At 42.4% G+C, this 16,271-nt stretch overlaps 1 protein-coding gene across 6 annotated transcripts in view; it reads right to left on the bottom strand.

The window, feature by feature from the left end:
• The window catches only part of ACACA (acetyl-CoA carboxylase alpha), a 208,988-nt gene that overhangs the window by 115,594 nt on the left and 77,123 nt on the right, over window positions 1-16,271 (bottom strand). For all 6 annotated transcript variants that reach the window (XM_078611909.1, XM_078611906.1, XM_078611910.1 and 3 more), the window contains 3 exons: window positions 14,083-14,196; window positions 7,789-7,878; window positions 6,125-6,243 (listed from right to left, as the gene is read on the bottom strand). In XM_078611909.1, coding sequence (XP_078468035.1) covers window positions 6,125-6,243; window positions 7,789-7,878; window positions 14,083-14,196 — 323 coding nt within the window. The remainder of the gene's footprint in view (window positions 1-6,124; window positions 6,244-7,788; window positions 7,879-14,082; window positions 14,197-16,271) is intronic.

The raw sequence follows: 16,271 nt of genomic DNA, 5'->3' as shown, positions 1-16,271 counted from the left end.
GCGCCACCCATCGCTGGACATAACCGTTTGCAGAAGACTCTTGCCTCTGACATCGTGCCACCCAACTGTCGCCGTGCACGTACAGCCCTTTTGCTTTTGTTCAATCACCTGCTGGGTGAGGCTAGTGATTAGTGCCGACTGTTAAAAACAACGCACGTATGAATCATTGAGTGCGTTTGTTTCTCTGGGGAGAAGTACAGAGAGAACAGAGAAGGTTTCACAAAGAGACAATGATCGTGTAGGAATGTGATTAGTAAGACAGGTGGTGCTATAAGGAGGTAGAAATCTGCAAAAAGTGTGAAATTTAACGCAGTTAAACCGACCGCCGTTCACTTTCATAGAGCTCTATTAAAATGCCCTCCATAACCTTCTATTGTGTTCCTTTTACTGCAAATACCCACGGCAATATAGAAACGCGTTGGAATGCAATGGAGGTCACTGCAATACAGTGGAAAAGAATATCAATCACTTAAAGACACCTCAGAGAATGTGAATTGCAGCCGTTTTAATAGAACTCGATGACAAGGAATTTCAATAGCTTTACTATAGCTAGAAGAAAGTTAATGTAAATCGCTTTAATTAACGGATCTCGATGAAATTGAATGTCAATTTATTTAATAGACATCACGTGAAAATTAATATTCATCATTTTAATATAACTCTATGAAACTTTAATTCTGACTTGCCCCTACATAATTCTTCGGATTTCTCCAGGATAAATACAGATTCTGATTATCACATCTTTATGAAAGTGACAGGCGTTCAGTTAATCCACGTAAACATTTTGGTGCATGTATATAACATTTGTCACGTGTGCAAATGCAGCCACAAGGTCACCGCCTGCTTTAACCTGCCTGTTGTGGAATGGCACCTTCAGTGACACTGGAACAGCGTGATTTTTTCGTGTGTGTGTGTGTGTGTGACCCGAAGGTCATTGACCTCAGAGGCAAGCATGCCCCCTTTCGATTCGCACACATCACAAATACCGAAATGGAGAATTTGATTCATCAATTAACATAACGTGTCATTACGTGGAGGAATGTTGGGGCCATGCCTTGTGGGACTTCATGCCACAACCTAAAAAGCGGCGGCGAGCGCTGCACAGAAATTCCTAGGCTCGCACCTCCGTCATCGTGTTAACATCTCCCCCACCCAACACCCCCCCCAACCCCCCCCCATTCAATTCGCAGAGCTGAAATTGCAAATAGTTGATTACATTTTTTCAGCCGAAAATTCAGATACGCCTGGCGCTCTGGCCCAGCTCTATCTGCCGGGCGCACATCGAGGGCCAGAGCAATGCCTGCGCACAATTTCATATTAACGCATTGAAAAACACAAATGAATTTGAATGTGTGTACGTGCATGTACATGATGCGTGTGTGTGTGTATAGGTGTGTGTAAGCCCCTTTGTAATACTGTATTTCTCATTGGGGTTATTTTCTCCCTGTGTATGTGTGTTATCGCCAAGAGCCAAGGTTTGACTTTGTTTCTAAAGAAATGCCGCTTGCCCTGCAGCTGAGGCCACCATGCCCCCCGAGAAAACAGCCCCCCTCTCCCCTCCTCCCCTTTCCCGTTCGCCCCTCTGATCCCCTTCCCCCAACCCTGCCGGACACATCATCGCAAACACACCGCGTCTGGCGCCACCATTTGCACGGGTGCCAAGTGTCCACAATCCGTGACACGCACGCGCACATTTCACTGACAATTACACCATGCATAACATAACAATACGTCGCCTCATTAATCCATTATTGTAAGTGGCCACAATTCCAAAGGCAATCAACGCCGTGTGGGTTATTGTTAACCTGTCATGCATTGAGGCCCCGGGGACGTTACTACCACAAAAGGATAACGATGTCCAACAGCTGAGTAAGTAGGTGGCTGTTTGGGGGGGGGGGTCACTCAACTACTCAGAGGTGACACTGTCAATAGCTGCAATGTTATTAAGAAAAAAAGTGCTTTCCTGCACTAATGAGCATTGAGGTGGTGCTAAAATCCTGTGTACAGCCCTGAGCCAGTGGTGTAAATTCCACATTCCCAGAGTGGAGGTAAGTCTATCCAGAGGACAACAAACTCTTGACTTGCCCAGAAAGAAATACTCATTTTATCACCCTGGAGGGATAATGGTCTGAGTCAATCCACAAACAAGATTTGAAACTCACAATCTTCCGATTGCGAGCCACTGCCTCTCCTGCTGAGCAACCTCAAAAAATAATATTTAGCAATAGGTGAACAGATCACACATGCTTTTTCATACACACATACGCACACATTTTTTGCGCATTAGTAATGTTGCATCCGCTGCAGTGACAACAGCGTTAGGCGAAATTTACCGCACGTAATGAATCAGGCGAAACAAAAATATGTCACTGTCAAAAAAAAAATTCCTTATTTTATGAGAGATGGGAGATATTTTAGATAAATATTTTGGCTCATGACAATACAATTGCAGCGTCAAATAAATATACGTGCAGCTTATCTCACAGCGGAGAGAGTAGCAAAGGCAAAGTGTATTAAAGAAATATGTTTTCAGGGAGAGGAAGGTGATTTGTTTGAATGATTTTGAAGCTGTTCATTCAAATCGAGCATTATTAGTGATGCCTTCACCGCAGGGGAGGTCTGAATCTCATATTGTATTTTTGGAAGGAGATGAAGCATTTAAAAAAAAAACTTGTACTGAGTTTTAAATGAGTAACTAATGATGGCCAGAAGGCACCTGTTAATAGCAGCTTGCTGAAAATATATAAAAATATATAAAAAATAAGTGAGCGAGACAAATTTTCCAAACTTTTTTTCAAATGAAACTGAAATTTCCATGCGCTGCATTTTTACACAGTGTTCTGCATTTACACACAGATACACTCATACTCTCGAATACATATATGCACTCTCACACACTAATAAACACACTCACTCATCCGAACACACATAGACACACACATGAACATATATACATACTCTAACAAATATAAAGATCCCCTGTATAGCCTTGAACAGACTGTTGGGACAAATGTTGTTTGTGAGCACCTAATAAGGCCAGTATGGCACACACGAGGTTGCTGTGGTTAGCACCATGCCCAGCCACCTTTGTCTCACAAGTTCTGATGTTTACACCCAAGGGGAGGCCCAGGATCGGTTTAAATAACCACTACTGATGTTAGGCACGGCCAGGAATCGAATCCAGTATGCTAACCATGACGCTACCACTCCCCACGTGAACACAAAATAACACGTAACCAAAATATACACACGACACACACAGCTCGTATTTATCACAAAGTCAGGGCAAGGAAGCTGGTGCCAGACTAAGTGCATTGTGAAGTGACATGAAGTAGTGAAGACTTACTTGACAGTAGGGAAAGGGACAGATCCATGTTGTTATTGGTAAGCTAAACGGTTCACAAATAACTCGCCACCTATGTTAGGCATTGGAAGGAATGGAACCCGGTTCTCCGGCCTTGTAACTCAGTGCACTAATCACTGTGTTACCGCTTCATTCAAGTTCACAGACGCATACACACACATGTATGCGTATGCACGCACTTGTTCACTCAGCGCACGGATTTGTGAACATACGATCAATATGGAAATAAGCATAGAAGGAGTGGGGGGGGGGGTGAGATTAAAAATGCAGCGCAAGTACTGTAAAGCGTCCAACAGGGCAGAAAATGAACTATGCACATTACTGTAACAAATGACTGTATGTGGTTTGCATTAGTTGAAGAGCCCGTGGTGCGTCTTTTTACCCCTTTCTCTCCCTTTATTTGAAAAATACAAGACACGTTGGCACACAGCTGGGATAGGGGTGTAGAGAGGCAAAAAAAAATGTACTTTTGGCTTGGAATAAAAAAATAAATTTTCTATTTTTTTCACGACGTCAGGCCCTGGGACACCTGCCGGCAAGAGCGTCCCACCAGAGCCTGCGGCAGAGTCAGGCGTTGATCTGTGATCTGAATTGCGGGGACTTAAAGACGGAACTCCTGAGTCCCACCCGTCATCAATCAAGAGGAGAAACGACAGACAGGCGGGAAAGCTGGCGGACAGAAAAACGTACGAACGGACGGACACACGGGCGGGAGAGAGAGAGAGAGGGATCGGGCAAGTGTGGCGTGCCAAGCCAAGCGTGTGCCGTACAACCATCACAGCTTGACAGGCCGATATTGAGCAGACACCATGCGATGCGGGGAGGGAAGGAAGTGGTTGCACGGACAGGGAGGAAGGCAGATGAGAAGGATGCGGTTTAAAGGAAGATAAAAGGATGAAAGTAAGGAGATCCTCACACTATTATTCGCAACGCCTACCAATGCATGCCCGCCCTCCTAACCAATACCAACGAACAGCAGAGCCAAGCTGCCCCTCCACCACAGACCCTCCCACCCCCCCTTTCTCTATGCCGTACCGCCAAAAAACCCCCACTGTTACATGGCTTCAAAGCGACCATGAATCATAGCGCAGTAATTAAAGCCGCAGGTATACACGGAGGAACCCCGCGTGCTATAAAAGCGACGGCAGCATCTCCGCGGAGGCTTATCAAGGGCCTCGGCTGCTGCTCTCAATCTCCGTCTCATCATCAGCACTGCCCGCCGCTAACTACTCCGCGTGCCTCCGGTTGCCCACGCACCGGCCCCACCGTCGTTAGCTTGTTGATTAAGATGGCTTCAGCGTACGGGGGGGGGGGGGGGGGTTGGTTAACATGTCTGTTAATTTTATATGTGGGGAGGTTGGTGGACCAGGCATAGATGGTGCCATAACTTATTTGTGAGGAACACTTCTGAATGGGGGGCAATGAGGTTGTGTCTGACTGTAGGAGACAAAGTATTTTTTTTAAACTGTGTGTGGAATTTGAGAACTATTCCCCTATGCTGCATGGGTTTTCTCTGGACAAAAAAAGAGAAATCATCAAATATCTTACAGCATTAACCTCCTTATAAGGAACCTTGAAGGTAACAATGAACAATTATTGTCAAACCACTAACCCCATTCAGTAAAACCCTCTTTTATTACACGGGAGGTGAGGTCTTAATCGTGGACGCATGAAAAATGGCGAAAATTATATTAAATAAATACCAGAGGTGGGTGACCACCATGCACGCCAGCTCATCATCGGGCAGCTGTGGAGTGGCTCCATGGTGGTTAGCAGACAGCAGCAGAGCAAAATCAAATGTTGTACTGTACTTTAATGCTCCCACCTTTCACCAACCGTGGAATATGGTCAAATAAATTCCCACGACCTTTGACACTAAGATCTATACACTTGCATACTAACAAAGCCTAGCAGCCTGCAGTGCATAAACCCTCAACAACAACAAAAAGAAACACAAAAGAAAAAGAAAAATGATCAACACGGGAAGGTGGACCAAAAAATGCCAATAGCGCGACGGTTTAGCGGCAGACAAGATAACGGGGTGGATGAGCAGACGTGCAGGACGTAGGAACGAATGAGCCCAACCGAAAGGGAATGCACACCGGTCGATTGCTTGATTAACAGAGCAACGGATCTGCAGCCGAGGGAGCAGCAAGGTGGCTGAGACTCGAGGGTGCGGGAGGAGAAGGCACAGAGATGGGTCGACAGAGGGAGATAAATGGGAGTGATTCGACCTGGCTGCTCGACTGCCTGACGCGGTAAGCCGCATGCGCCCCTATCTATGTATATACGTTTACATATATACGCCGAAGAGGAATAAGAAGATCTGCAACGCACTGACCTGTGTTTTATGTATTTTTTGTTTATACTTGTAAAATTTCTCAAAAGCAAACTATGCATTACGAGAATAACTTCTGCAAAATATAAACAGAAAAGCATTTATATTGTGTCTATTTTTCAAGTGTCGATATTCAGTGCAGTTTGGGATTTCTTCTACTGAAAATCAGCAGAAAATCTGGTGAAATAGGGATCTGACACAGAAGCATCAAAAGGAGAGTATGTTTCAACAAAGGGGTGAAAAGGGGATACAAACACAGAATGTACAAGAGTATAGTGGACTTGGATGCTGGGAAGTGCAATGTGGAGTAGACACAGAAAAGGATGAGGAACAGAAGAGAGGTTTCTTTGAAGGGATCGAAGCTGGAGACACAAACGGATCCGATCAGGGGCGCGAGGAGAGGGCGAAAGCAGCGCTACAACCTGTTGGGATGGGAGGAGGGCAGCATGAACTGGAACTCGACGATGCAGGTGCCGTCCCTGAACTGCTGGTGCTGCAGGCTGTTAAGCTCGTACGCAATGTACGCTCTCCGCACGTACACCTAGGTGGGCACACGTGCAAAGACAAGAAGACAAAGATCACCCGTATAGCCTTAATAGACTGTACGGCAAGTGCTGTTAGCGAGCACCTATGAAAGCTGGCAAGGCACACGAAGGGGCGGGTGGCCAGCACCATGCCCTGTCGCCTTTGTCTCCCCAGTGACGATGTTTACACATTGCACCAGGTACTCATTTGAGGCCGAGTCGACCTAGGTGAGGCCCAGGACCAGTTCTGATAATCGTCACTGGTGTTGGCCGTGAGCGAGAACACACAGACATACCCGTACAATCGGACTGTGACTGTGTTTACAAACACACACACACACAACACACACGTACAATTGGACGATGGGACTCGAGGATTTAAATTGACACAACTGACAACATCGGACGAAGGGTCTCACATCGACTCGGTGGAGCGGGAATCGAACTTGGGTCGCCGGATTAGTTGCACACCGTGCTAACCGCTACACTATGCGCATACAAAGACACGCAAACACACATGTACGCATGCTTGTGCCAAATTAGGTAATTTGAGGCCAGGTGAACTCTCAAAGGTTTGCTGGCAGGGGGTTACAGAACAGGGCCCCGGCGTTGCGGGTTAACTGACCGAGATGAATGGCAGAAGCAGCACAGTGGGGAGCCAAGGTGGGGTACGCATGTACACAAGCATGAGAGGGTTACTCACTGGTGACGGGGTGTTGTAGATAGGGGAGAAAAGATGCAAAACTGCTAAACTTGTGTTGTGTGTTAATCAGCTGCCATTGACTCTGTAGAGATAGAACTGTATACTCAAGAGATGGCCATTCTGTCTAATAGATTAAATCAAAAGCTGTTCATTTAAAGAGACCTATTCGAGTAAGCTCCATTACTTTCAGAGACATTTGTTAACAGCAGTGAACTACATTCACTTAACTAGAGATCTATTATGGCTGCCTCTGTTCAGTTTCATATATCTGTTAATGTGACCTCGAATTAATGTCATAAAGATCTATAAAGTCTACCTGCATTTACCTTTATAGAGATGTATTCGATCAACCTCCATTCCCTGCCATAGAGACTTACTGAAATTACTTCTGGTCAAATTTCGATTAAAAGCTTTCGTGACTGCAGGGATTCATCTTCTTGGTTCTTTCGGTAAAGTCACGTAGACGGGAAATAATAAAATGTTGTCAAGACGCTCTTCCCCCTCCAACCCAGCTTAAATATACGCTCCAAGCCTGGTGGTGTTTCATTCAGATGCTGTCTTTCCGACAGACCTGTTCTTCACCTGAGGACGGATACTTGCGTTGTGGCCGAAACGTCGTGAGAATTATTTTATTATGTTTTATTTTTATTATTTTATCATTTCCCTTCTACGTGACTTTACCGAAAGAACCAAGAAGATATTTCTGGTCACTTTCTTAAAAATCTGATATGACTATAATTCACTAAAAAACATTCCCCACGTTGCCAATATATCTGTGCACTGGGCAATGACAACGCTGCACAACATCTTCACATTTTCATCATTATGCCCCCCCCCCCCGCCAAGAAGGCTTTCTTACCTCTAACGCAGCCATCCTCACGATCTGGTTGCTGTGGTAGAAGAAGTTGGGAAGCACATCAAAGATCGATGTCTCCGAAATGATGAGTTTCTGCAACGAGAATTGGGCAGGACATCCTATTTCCACATCCATTCCACCCTCATTGACCGACGGGGACCAACTGGCCGTAGGGGATCACACACGTGTGAAATGGCCACTGGCTGGCCCAGAGGGTGTTCATTTTACGAGACGCCACCTGTACAGGAGATTAGTAGAAAGGCTTGCTCACGGTACACCTCCGGAATACAACATCACTTGCCTGAGGTGTATTCCCTCATTTGAATGCACAGCTAACTCTCGATTATCCGTGGGGAAATTTATCTGGGTTGCCCATTTTAACCATACTTGCAAAATATCTCAGAACATATATTTAAGCAAGTGCTTGATTTTTCACTGCTCCTCACTCTTCGAGGGTCCATGGAATCAGTGCCGATGTGACTGAAAACACGTGGGCAAGTAAACCGGTTACTTTAAGAAGCAATAATAACAGACGGATAATTTAGGTAACTATATAACAACACCACTGTTGTGGTGCTTATCACTTCGGAGGTATGGGTTGGTGGCTCATGCATATTTGAGAAACTCCAAAAATCACCAGGCTGCAATATGGTCAGGAGATAGCAATACAAAAACTTGGTTCCTGAACCAATCTCTGTAGATCTTTATAATAATATTTAGTTTCATATAGCGTAGTTTATCTGTGCCTGACAAGCAGGAAGGTAACAGCCAGGTGGTGAGACGGCACCAACAATTACTCAAGTCCTACCGTCCTCTGTACATTAAGATGTTTTCAGCCAATAAATGAGTGATTATACATGTTGAGTGTTATCCTATCATTCGTGTCGTGGGATGCCTCATCCTGATACAGGAAACTCCTGGAATACAGCGTTGTGACTCAGTGAGACTTTCTCAGGTAAACAAATGAGATTATTCCTACAACAGCAATATTAATATCCTACGACCACTGAAGCTGGAATGAGATGTACGGCACAAGTGGTACCTAAGCACACGACCGCGCAAGAGCTTTGACATCAGAGATGGATTTTATGTATTTTCTCAAGTCTCCAGCAGTTGACAAACAACACAAGTGGCAGTCGCAAATAAGATAGCACATTCACACAGCGCTTTCACCAAAGTATTCTTAACGACAATTTACATGAAAGGCACAGGAACTACTCCAATACTGAGGTAAACCTTATGAGTGCAACACAACTTTCTGAATAAAACAAGTTCCTTGATTTGTATAGTAATTTTACTGCAATATTATCTATTTGCATAACAAACATTTGGGAAGTAGCAATGTATTAATTTATTGATTTAATATTGATTCTTAAACTCACAATACATGGATCGAATAATTATATGTGTGTGGGACAATTGATGTTTTTTATATTTGTATGTATTGAACATGTAACCAAATCATCCAGAATGTGCCACATCCCAATAGACCTCAGAAGCTAAGCAGGTTTGAGTCTGGATAGTGGTTAGATGGGTGACCGTCACCCATAAAACTAGGTATAGTAAGTGTTGTGGGCAGTAGAGGGCAGTGAATCAAATTCCACTGTTTTCCTCCCTCCACTCCCTGCCACTGATCCAGCAGTTGACTGAAAAACGGGCTATAGACGTCCATGTATGTTACATAGAATGGGTTCACTGAAAACTCCTAAAGCCACCAGGGTAGCCTGCTACATTCACAACAATGTTCACAAAAAGAATATATTCCTGAATCAAATTAATTTCATCGTCAAGGCGGGGGGGGGGGGGAGGTTGGAGGTGGGATCATGTCCCTATTAAACATTATAATTCCAAGTACAGTGATATAGGTTCCAATTAACTAAGAAAGGTATTATATTTTAATTGATATAATTATTGTGTTGTTTATTATATCACTATGATTTCAATGCTTAAGCATCGTCATTTATGTTACTTTCAACCGTATAATATAATATTGCACAAATCGTTTTTTAAGTCATCGTCCTTTTGTTATTTCAACACACATTCATTATTTCAATTACATCTTCCACAGCGTTTACGTTCATCTTTCTGTGTTTAGTGCATCTCCTCCCCTAACACGTTTTATATTCCCTAAGGTCTTCGCTGCAGACGAGACACAGTATCCCAATGGATTCTCACTTGGTTGAAAAACCTGCATTGATTTATCAATTGATCTATTTAAATATTGATAATGGCAGGCGATAAAAAAAACCCTGAGGACGCACACACACACACCCACGGAGCTCACTCTAAAACTACCAGCTCCGTCAATTAAGCGTTCCAAATAAAATAATTTAACGTTCCTTCCCTACCCCCACCACCCACCACCAGGTCGCGAGTTGCATGGGGTGGCTGCGTGCTAGAGATAAAACCCAGCCTTGATTACTTGCATGTGCAGGACTTTCGTAAATAATCATACTTATCATACACGCTTAAACGAATGCTGCACTGTGGTAATGATGATTTAGCGTCCACTTGCAGCCAGCGGACAAAAGCGGGCAAACAGCGCCACCTGGGGTGCATGTAGCCTTGAATGGGTATAATGTGGACTGACCTGGTGAGTTGAGTAGGTCGAAACCAGAAAAGCTGGACCTGTTCGACTTCATTTCGCTTAATGATATTCACTTTCACTGACCATTACTTATATCAATCACTCCTCGCTTCAATGGAGATCTACTTATGTGGCTCACTATTCACTTCCAATTGGGATCTGCTCTAATTGGCCATCACTTGCATTCAAATGGACAATTCCCATTCATCGAGATCCATTTAAGTTGACTCATGTTGACCTTAAGTCATTCTCAATGAAAGCCATCGATTAGGACTGAAAGTCACATTCATTTTCATCGAGATCTGCTTAATTAAAACGACATTCACTTTCATCGCAGATATACGTATATTTACCAACATTTACTTTCATGGAGATCTACTTAAACCAACCAACGTTCTATTTAATCGAAAACCTACTTAAATCAGCCTCCATTTATAACCAATGGTCTATTTATATCAAACAACCCTTACACAGACATTTTCAAAAGTGACCGTTGCTCACTTTGAATTTACCTCTATTTAAGCGTCCTCTTAATGCATTGTCAAAATAACTCTATAGGTTGTGAAGGGAAAAAAAACATAATTTTTATTTTCCTCTAATTACTCACAAACATTGACGCGGCAAGAGAATTTGCATTAATTAAAATTAGAATACACCTTTCGCTGTTTGTGGCTAGCTCAGCACATTTGCAAACCGAGTGATAGTGCAGTTTTAAAATCTGCGTTCAATACACAACGAGGGGGGGAGAGAAGAATATGGAGAAAAATAAATACATTTAATAATGGAGCACTAAGGTAAAATTGTGTTGGGCTGAGTTCAATTTGTTTAATGCAGGTTTACCAATCAAGCGATGCATATTAACTACAAATGAAAACCCATTCCATAAATGTATTATGCATGTCACAGTGTAGAGTAGAATACGATATTGGTTTATATTGCGCCGAAATGCGGCTGCATGTCAAAACGATGGACAAGAATGGATCATGTGCTATCACAAGGAATCGCAAAAAACGGTGTGAGATACAGTATATGTACATTTTTTAAATCAGTTGCACTTTATAGATGGGAGGTCAGAGGGAAAAAAAATTAACCCGTAAAAACAAAGTTTTTCACTATAAATCCTTTATATGCGTGGCATCGGTTTTATTTTATTATTCATTTCTGTTTTTCTTGAGTAAGAGTTTCATTTTTATCACATTGGTATTTTAAATTAAATATGAATTTATTTTTTCCTAAAAAGTGGAAAATTTTGGACATTTTTTTTCACGAAAATAAATTGTCACGCACAACGAGTCTGTGTGCAAAATGTCAGCTCGATTGGATCACGGGAAGTGGGTTAAAAAAACGACCGAAAGATTTGCACGGTCGTAAGCGCGCAAGCAAGCAAGCAAGTGAACTTAATAAAAGTATAACCCGTAAAAACGAAGTTTTTCACTATAAATCCTTTATATGCGTGGCGGCTAGAGTCCTCTCGTCCTCTGGCTTGAGATGGCTGCCACCTATGGGTCAGATGATTGCCTGCCACCATTAAGCAATTGGTAATTAAATATAATATTTTTGTCCTAAAAAGTGTAAAATTTTGGAAAAAAATTTTCACGAACATTAATTGTCACGCACAACGAGTCTGTGTGGAAAATGTCAGCTCGATTGGATCACGGGAAGTGGGTTAAAAAACGACCGAAAAATTTGCACGGTCGTAAGCAAGCAAGCGAACTTAATATAAAGGATTTAATAAAGGATTTAAAAATGGAGAAGGAAGATTTTGTGCTTGGACTTGAACAGGGGAATGGGGTTGGCAGCACTAGTGGTCCAGTGGGGGGGGGGGGGGGGGGGTTTGGTTTTGAACTCGAGGCAGCAGCAGAGAAGGAACACTCTACCATTGTGTGAAGGTTGATAAAGGGTTCTGGGAGGAAGCGTTCTCCCAAAGTACAAAGAGTATATTTAATATACACATGCACACAACCTGTAATCATACGCTGCAGATTAGCAAATCATTCAATCCTAAACGCATTTAGTTGTTCTTTATTTAAGTTATGGGTTTTATTTTATTCTCATAGTTGTACTTAACAATTTGTCCTTTATATTATATTTGTATTTATATTTAGTGACTTTCTTAGCTTTCCTATAATTTGCACTCCAATCTGTTTTTGTATTGTTTGTTGTACATTTTTGACCCACCCATACTGGACATCCGTGGTAAAAAGCTTCATAGCTCAGCGGATTCTTCCAGTATAAAGATTCTGATTCTGATAAAAACAGAGATGTCCTTTGCTTTTCTCTGAAGGTTTCTGAACCAGAAAAATCTGGAATGCCTTTTGGTTGTGATGTCTGAGAGACTGCATGTTCTGATTAATACAATATTCAATTCCAATACAACATAAAACCCCATTGCCATTTAAGACAATAATGGCAATGCCATGTGACTGAGTCGACGATGACATTTGATGCTGTAAATCCATGGGATACTTTAACTGAGTGGAATATAGACCTTGTTTAAAATTCCTGAATATCAATGTGTTATAATGTTACGTCAAATATTTACAATAAACACTTACTGTACTGTCACTCACGTAAACATTACAGACGCCAGGACTGACCGGCATAGACATTTTTTTCCTGTATTTTTTTACTTTCTTTTAATGCCTAAGCACTTGAGTTATGCGGGTTTAATAACAGTGTCAATCAGAGATCCAATTCCTATGGCAAGGCCAAGACCGATAATAACTGCACAGTTTAGTCCGTACTGAGTTGTACAAAAAATATATTTTTTAAAGGGAGATGAAAAGGACAAGAAAAATACCTCCTTGACATCTTTGGCTCAAATTCGCCACATTTAAACATCTGACAAATGTTGGCGTACTACAGAAACTGTTGTCGTTTTATCTGCAGTCATTTTCGAGTTATTAGCTGTCAAAGCTACCACTTTGGTACAGACCATTCTGGACATTCTTAATACACATTGGTCACTGCCTGTGTGTAATAACAGCTGTCACCTAAAAGGTGTTTGAGTGCCATTGCAGACACTCAATACAGCGGGCAGCTCCCCTTATACACTGCTCATAAATACAGCGAGAATCATAGCGCTGCTGGAAATTAGCAGCTGGGTCAACATAAATCTACAAAGGCACTCTTGTCTTTTTTTTCCCTATGAAATTTTACTTCCGTTATTATTTTTACATGCCCAACATTAGTTTCAATAGGTAAGATAAAGGGCATTATATTTAATGGCCAAAGTTGGAGACTTACCCACCGTTTCATAAATTCCCACACTGTCCTTCCCTGAAGGTCTTTGATTCAATGGCTAAGATTCAGAGTTGTATGTATCGACTCTTTTCGAGCTAAACTGCTGCAAAGCAAGAGTTGGTACATGGATAATATTAATGATGATAACTACAATGAAGACAATGATGATGATGATGTCAATAATTAAAGACGTTGATTATAATGAGGTTGACAACAAAAACAATAATGGCAATGATGATGATGATGATGTCAATAATTAAAGACGTTGATTATAATGAGGTTGACAACAAAAACAATAATGGCAATGATGATGATGTCAATAATTAAAGACGTTGATTATAATGAGGTTGACGACAAAAACAATAATGGCAATGATGATGATGATGCTGACGACACTAATTATTGGAGATGAGTCATTTCAGTACAGATTTCTAACCGCTATGACGATGTACTGCACAGATGCTCACCTGCAGGTTCTCAGGACAGAACTGATGCCCAAACATGTCGATGGCAGAGAGGAAGATTGACTCCACCTGATTGTGCCGAAGCTCGTACGAGGGCAGGTTGGAAGCTATGAGCACCTAAACAACACATACATCAGCAGTGATGCATCGTCCATGTGTACATTGTGTAATAAATGCTTTTAAATTTTAATTTTAAATTATAAAAAAAAATAGCGAATTTTTAAGATTGACATTACAAAAATATTTAGTGGCAGCTGAGCGGTGGCAAAGCATGTAGGACACAGCGCACTATGAACTCAGAATAGGCTAACATCAGTGAGTGGCAAGAGGTGAGTGATATATGAACTAGACATTTGGGAACATTTTTCGATTTAAAGCTTTCGTGACTGCAGGGATTCATCTTCTTGGTTCTTTCGGTAAAGTCACGTAGAAGGGAAGTAATAAAATAATAAAAATAAAACATAATAAAATAAAATAATTCTCACGACGTTTCGGCTACAACGCAAGCAGCCGTCTTCAGGTGAAGAATGAGACACTACCAAGCTAGGAGCTTATATATAAGCTGGGTTGGAGGTGGAAGAGCGCCTTAACAAAAAGAATGTGCATATGAAGAGGAATTTACCGAAAGAACCAAGAAGATTTGGGAACATGTACACATAAATCCACGTTTTCAATCCACTGCTGGATGAAGGCCTCTTCATGCCATGTCAGTAATGGGGGTTGTTTGACCATACTTCACCACTCTGGTCAGTGCAGGTTGGACCCAAAATTCGTTTCAATATCACTCGCCACCAACGTTTAGCTAAAGCCATGCATCAAACTCAGGTTGCCAGCTTCACATTGCAGCAGGCCATCCACTATGCAACCAGTGCAAGCCCCCCGCATGCTTATTACCTGGCTATAAATAAGGGCTCTCACCCGGTTATAAATAAAGGTCACCTATCCGTTATATTACATCTAATATTGCAAGAGTCGCATTTATATTGACTCGAAATGAATGCGTTACTCTGAAGGGCGAAATACACCACTGGCGTTAGCACGGCGTCGAGAAGCAATTAAACAAGAACAAGAGGCTGGAGGGTATACACAAGGTGCACCGATAGATTTTTGTTTTAATCGGGTCAGGGGAGGCAGCGGTGGGGTAAACGAACACGGAGGATGTTGGGGCCATTTATCCTGGAGCCGGTAGCAAAAAAAACACGCATGAGATAGCAGAGAATAATAATAGTAAAATTCCGGCCACCAGCCAAACTGGGCGGCCAACAACGGTGGGGGTGGGATACTAATTAATGAGTGAGCACAGCCGCGTGTGAATAACTTTAGGGAACAGAACAGTGAGCCATCAAACAGCAGCATGAGCGATACAATACAATGTGGATGTAGTGAGTTTGGATGCGACCGCGCCTCTAAAACACTGGACGCAAAGTTACAGAGTCAATGCTCGATTTTCTAAGGGAAAAGGGGAAGGGATGTTATTTACAAGTATGATATACCCACATAGAATCGGGGCGAAGACATGTGTCGTCTGTTTTAATTGCTTCTTAAGTGTAATCAGTTTATGTCCCAATACGTTGGCGATCGCGTAGGCACTATGTCACTAACCCCTGATGAGTGAGGAGCAACCAACAATAAAACCAGTTCACACGTAAAAGGCAGAGGATGAGCACAGTTCTTCTACAAGCCGGATAATCTGCCCATGGTTAATCGAGAGTTAACGGGACTAAACTAAACATTGTTTAATTTTTTTATTTTACCAGTTAAGGCCAACTGAGCGAAAAAGCTATTTTTCAAAAGCAAACTGGCCACAAATGATAGGCCAATTAAGTGGCTTATCATGTGTACATTTAAAGCAGCCAAATACTCTAAACGAATGTTTCTAGATGTGGAGGGAAAAACCGGAGGACCCGGAGTAAAACGTATGCGACCACAGGCAGAACATGCAAACTCTAAATATACAGGCATCAGGGTCGGGATCGAACCCATAACCTCCTGTATGCCAGGTGAGGTACTTAACATCTCGCCACCACACTGTGAATGGGTCCTAGCTGACAGCTGTATGGAGAAGACCTTCGAATACAATGATTCACTACCCAACAACGATCAGATGGATTATCACGATTCAGGGTCGCGGTTCAATTCGCAGTTCGATTCAAGGAGGTGACACCTGCCATTCTGTCACCGCGTACATTTTA

The sequence above is a fragment of the Lampetra planeri genome, chromosome 37, assembly GCF_965212315.1.
Source record: "Lampetra planeri chromosome 37, kcLamPlan1.2.h2, whole genome shotgun sequence".
NCBI lineage: Eukaryota > Metazoa > Chordata > Hyperoartia > Petromyzontiformes > Petromyzontidae > Lampetra > Lampetra planeri.
Note: the sequence above shows the minus strand (reverse complement) of the source record. Positions and strands in the feature narration are given on the sequence as shown.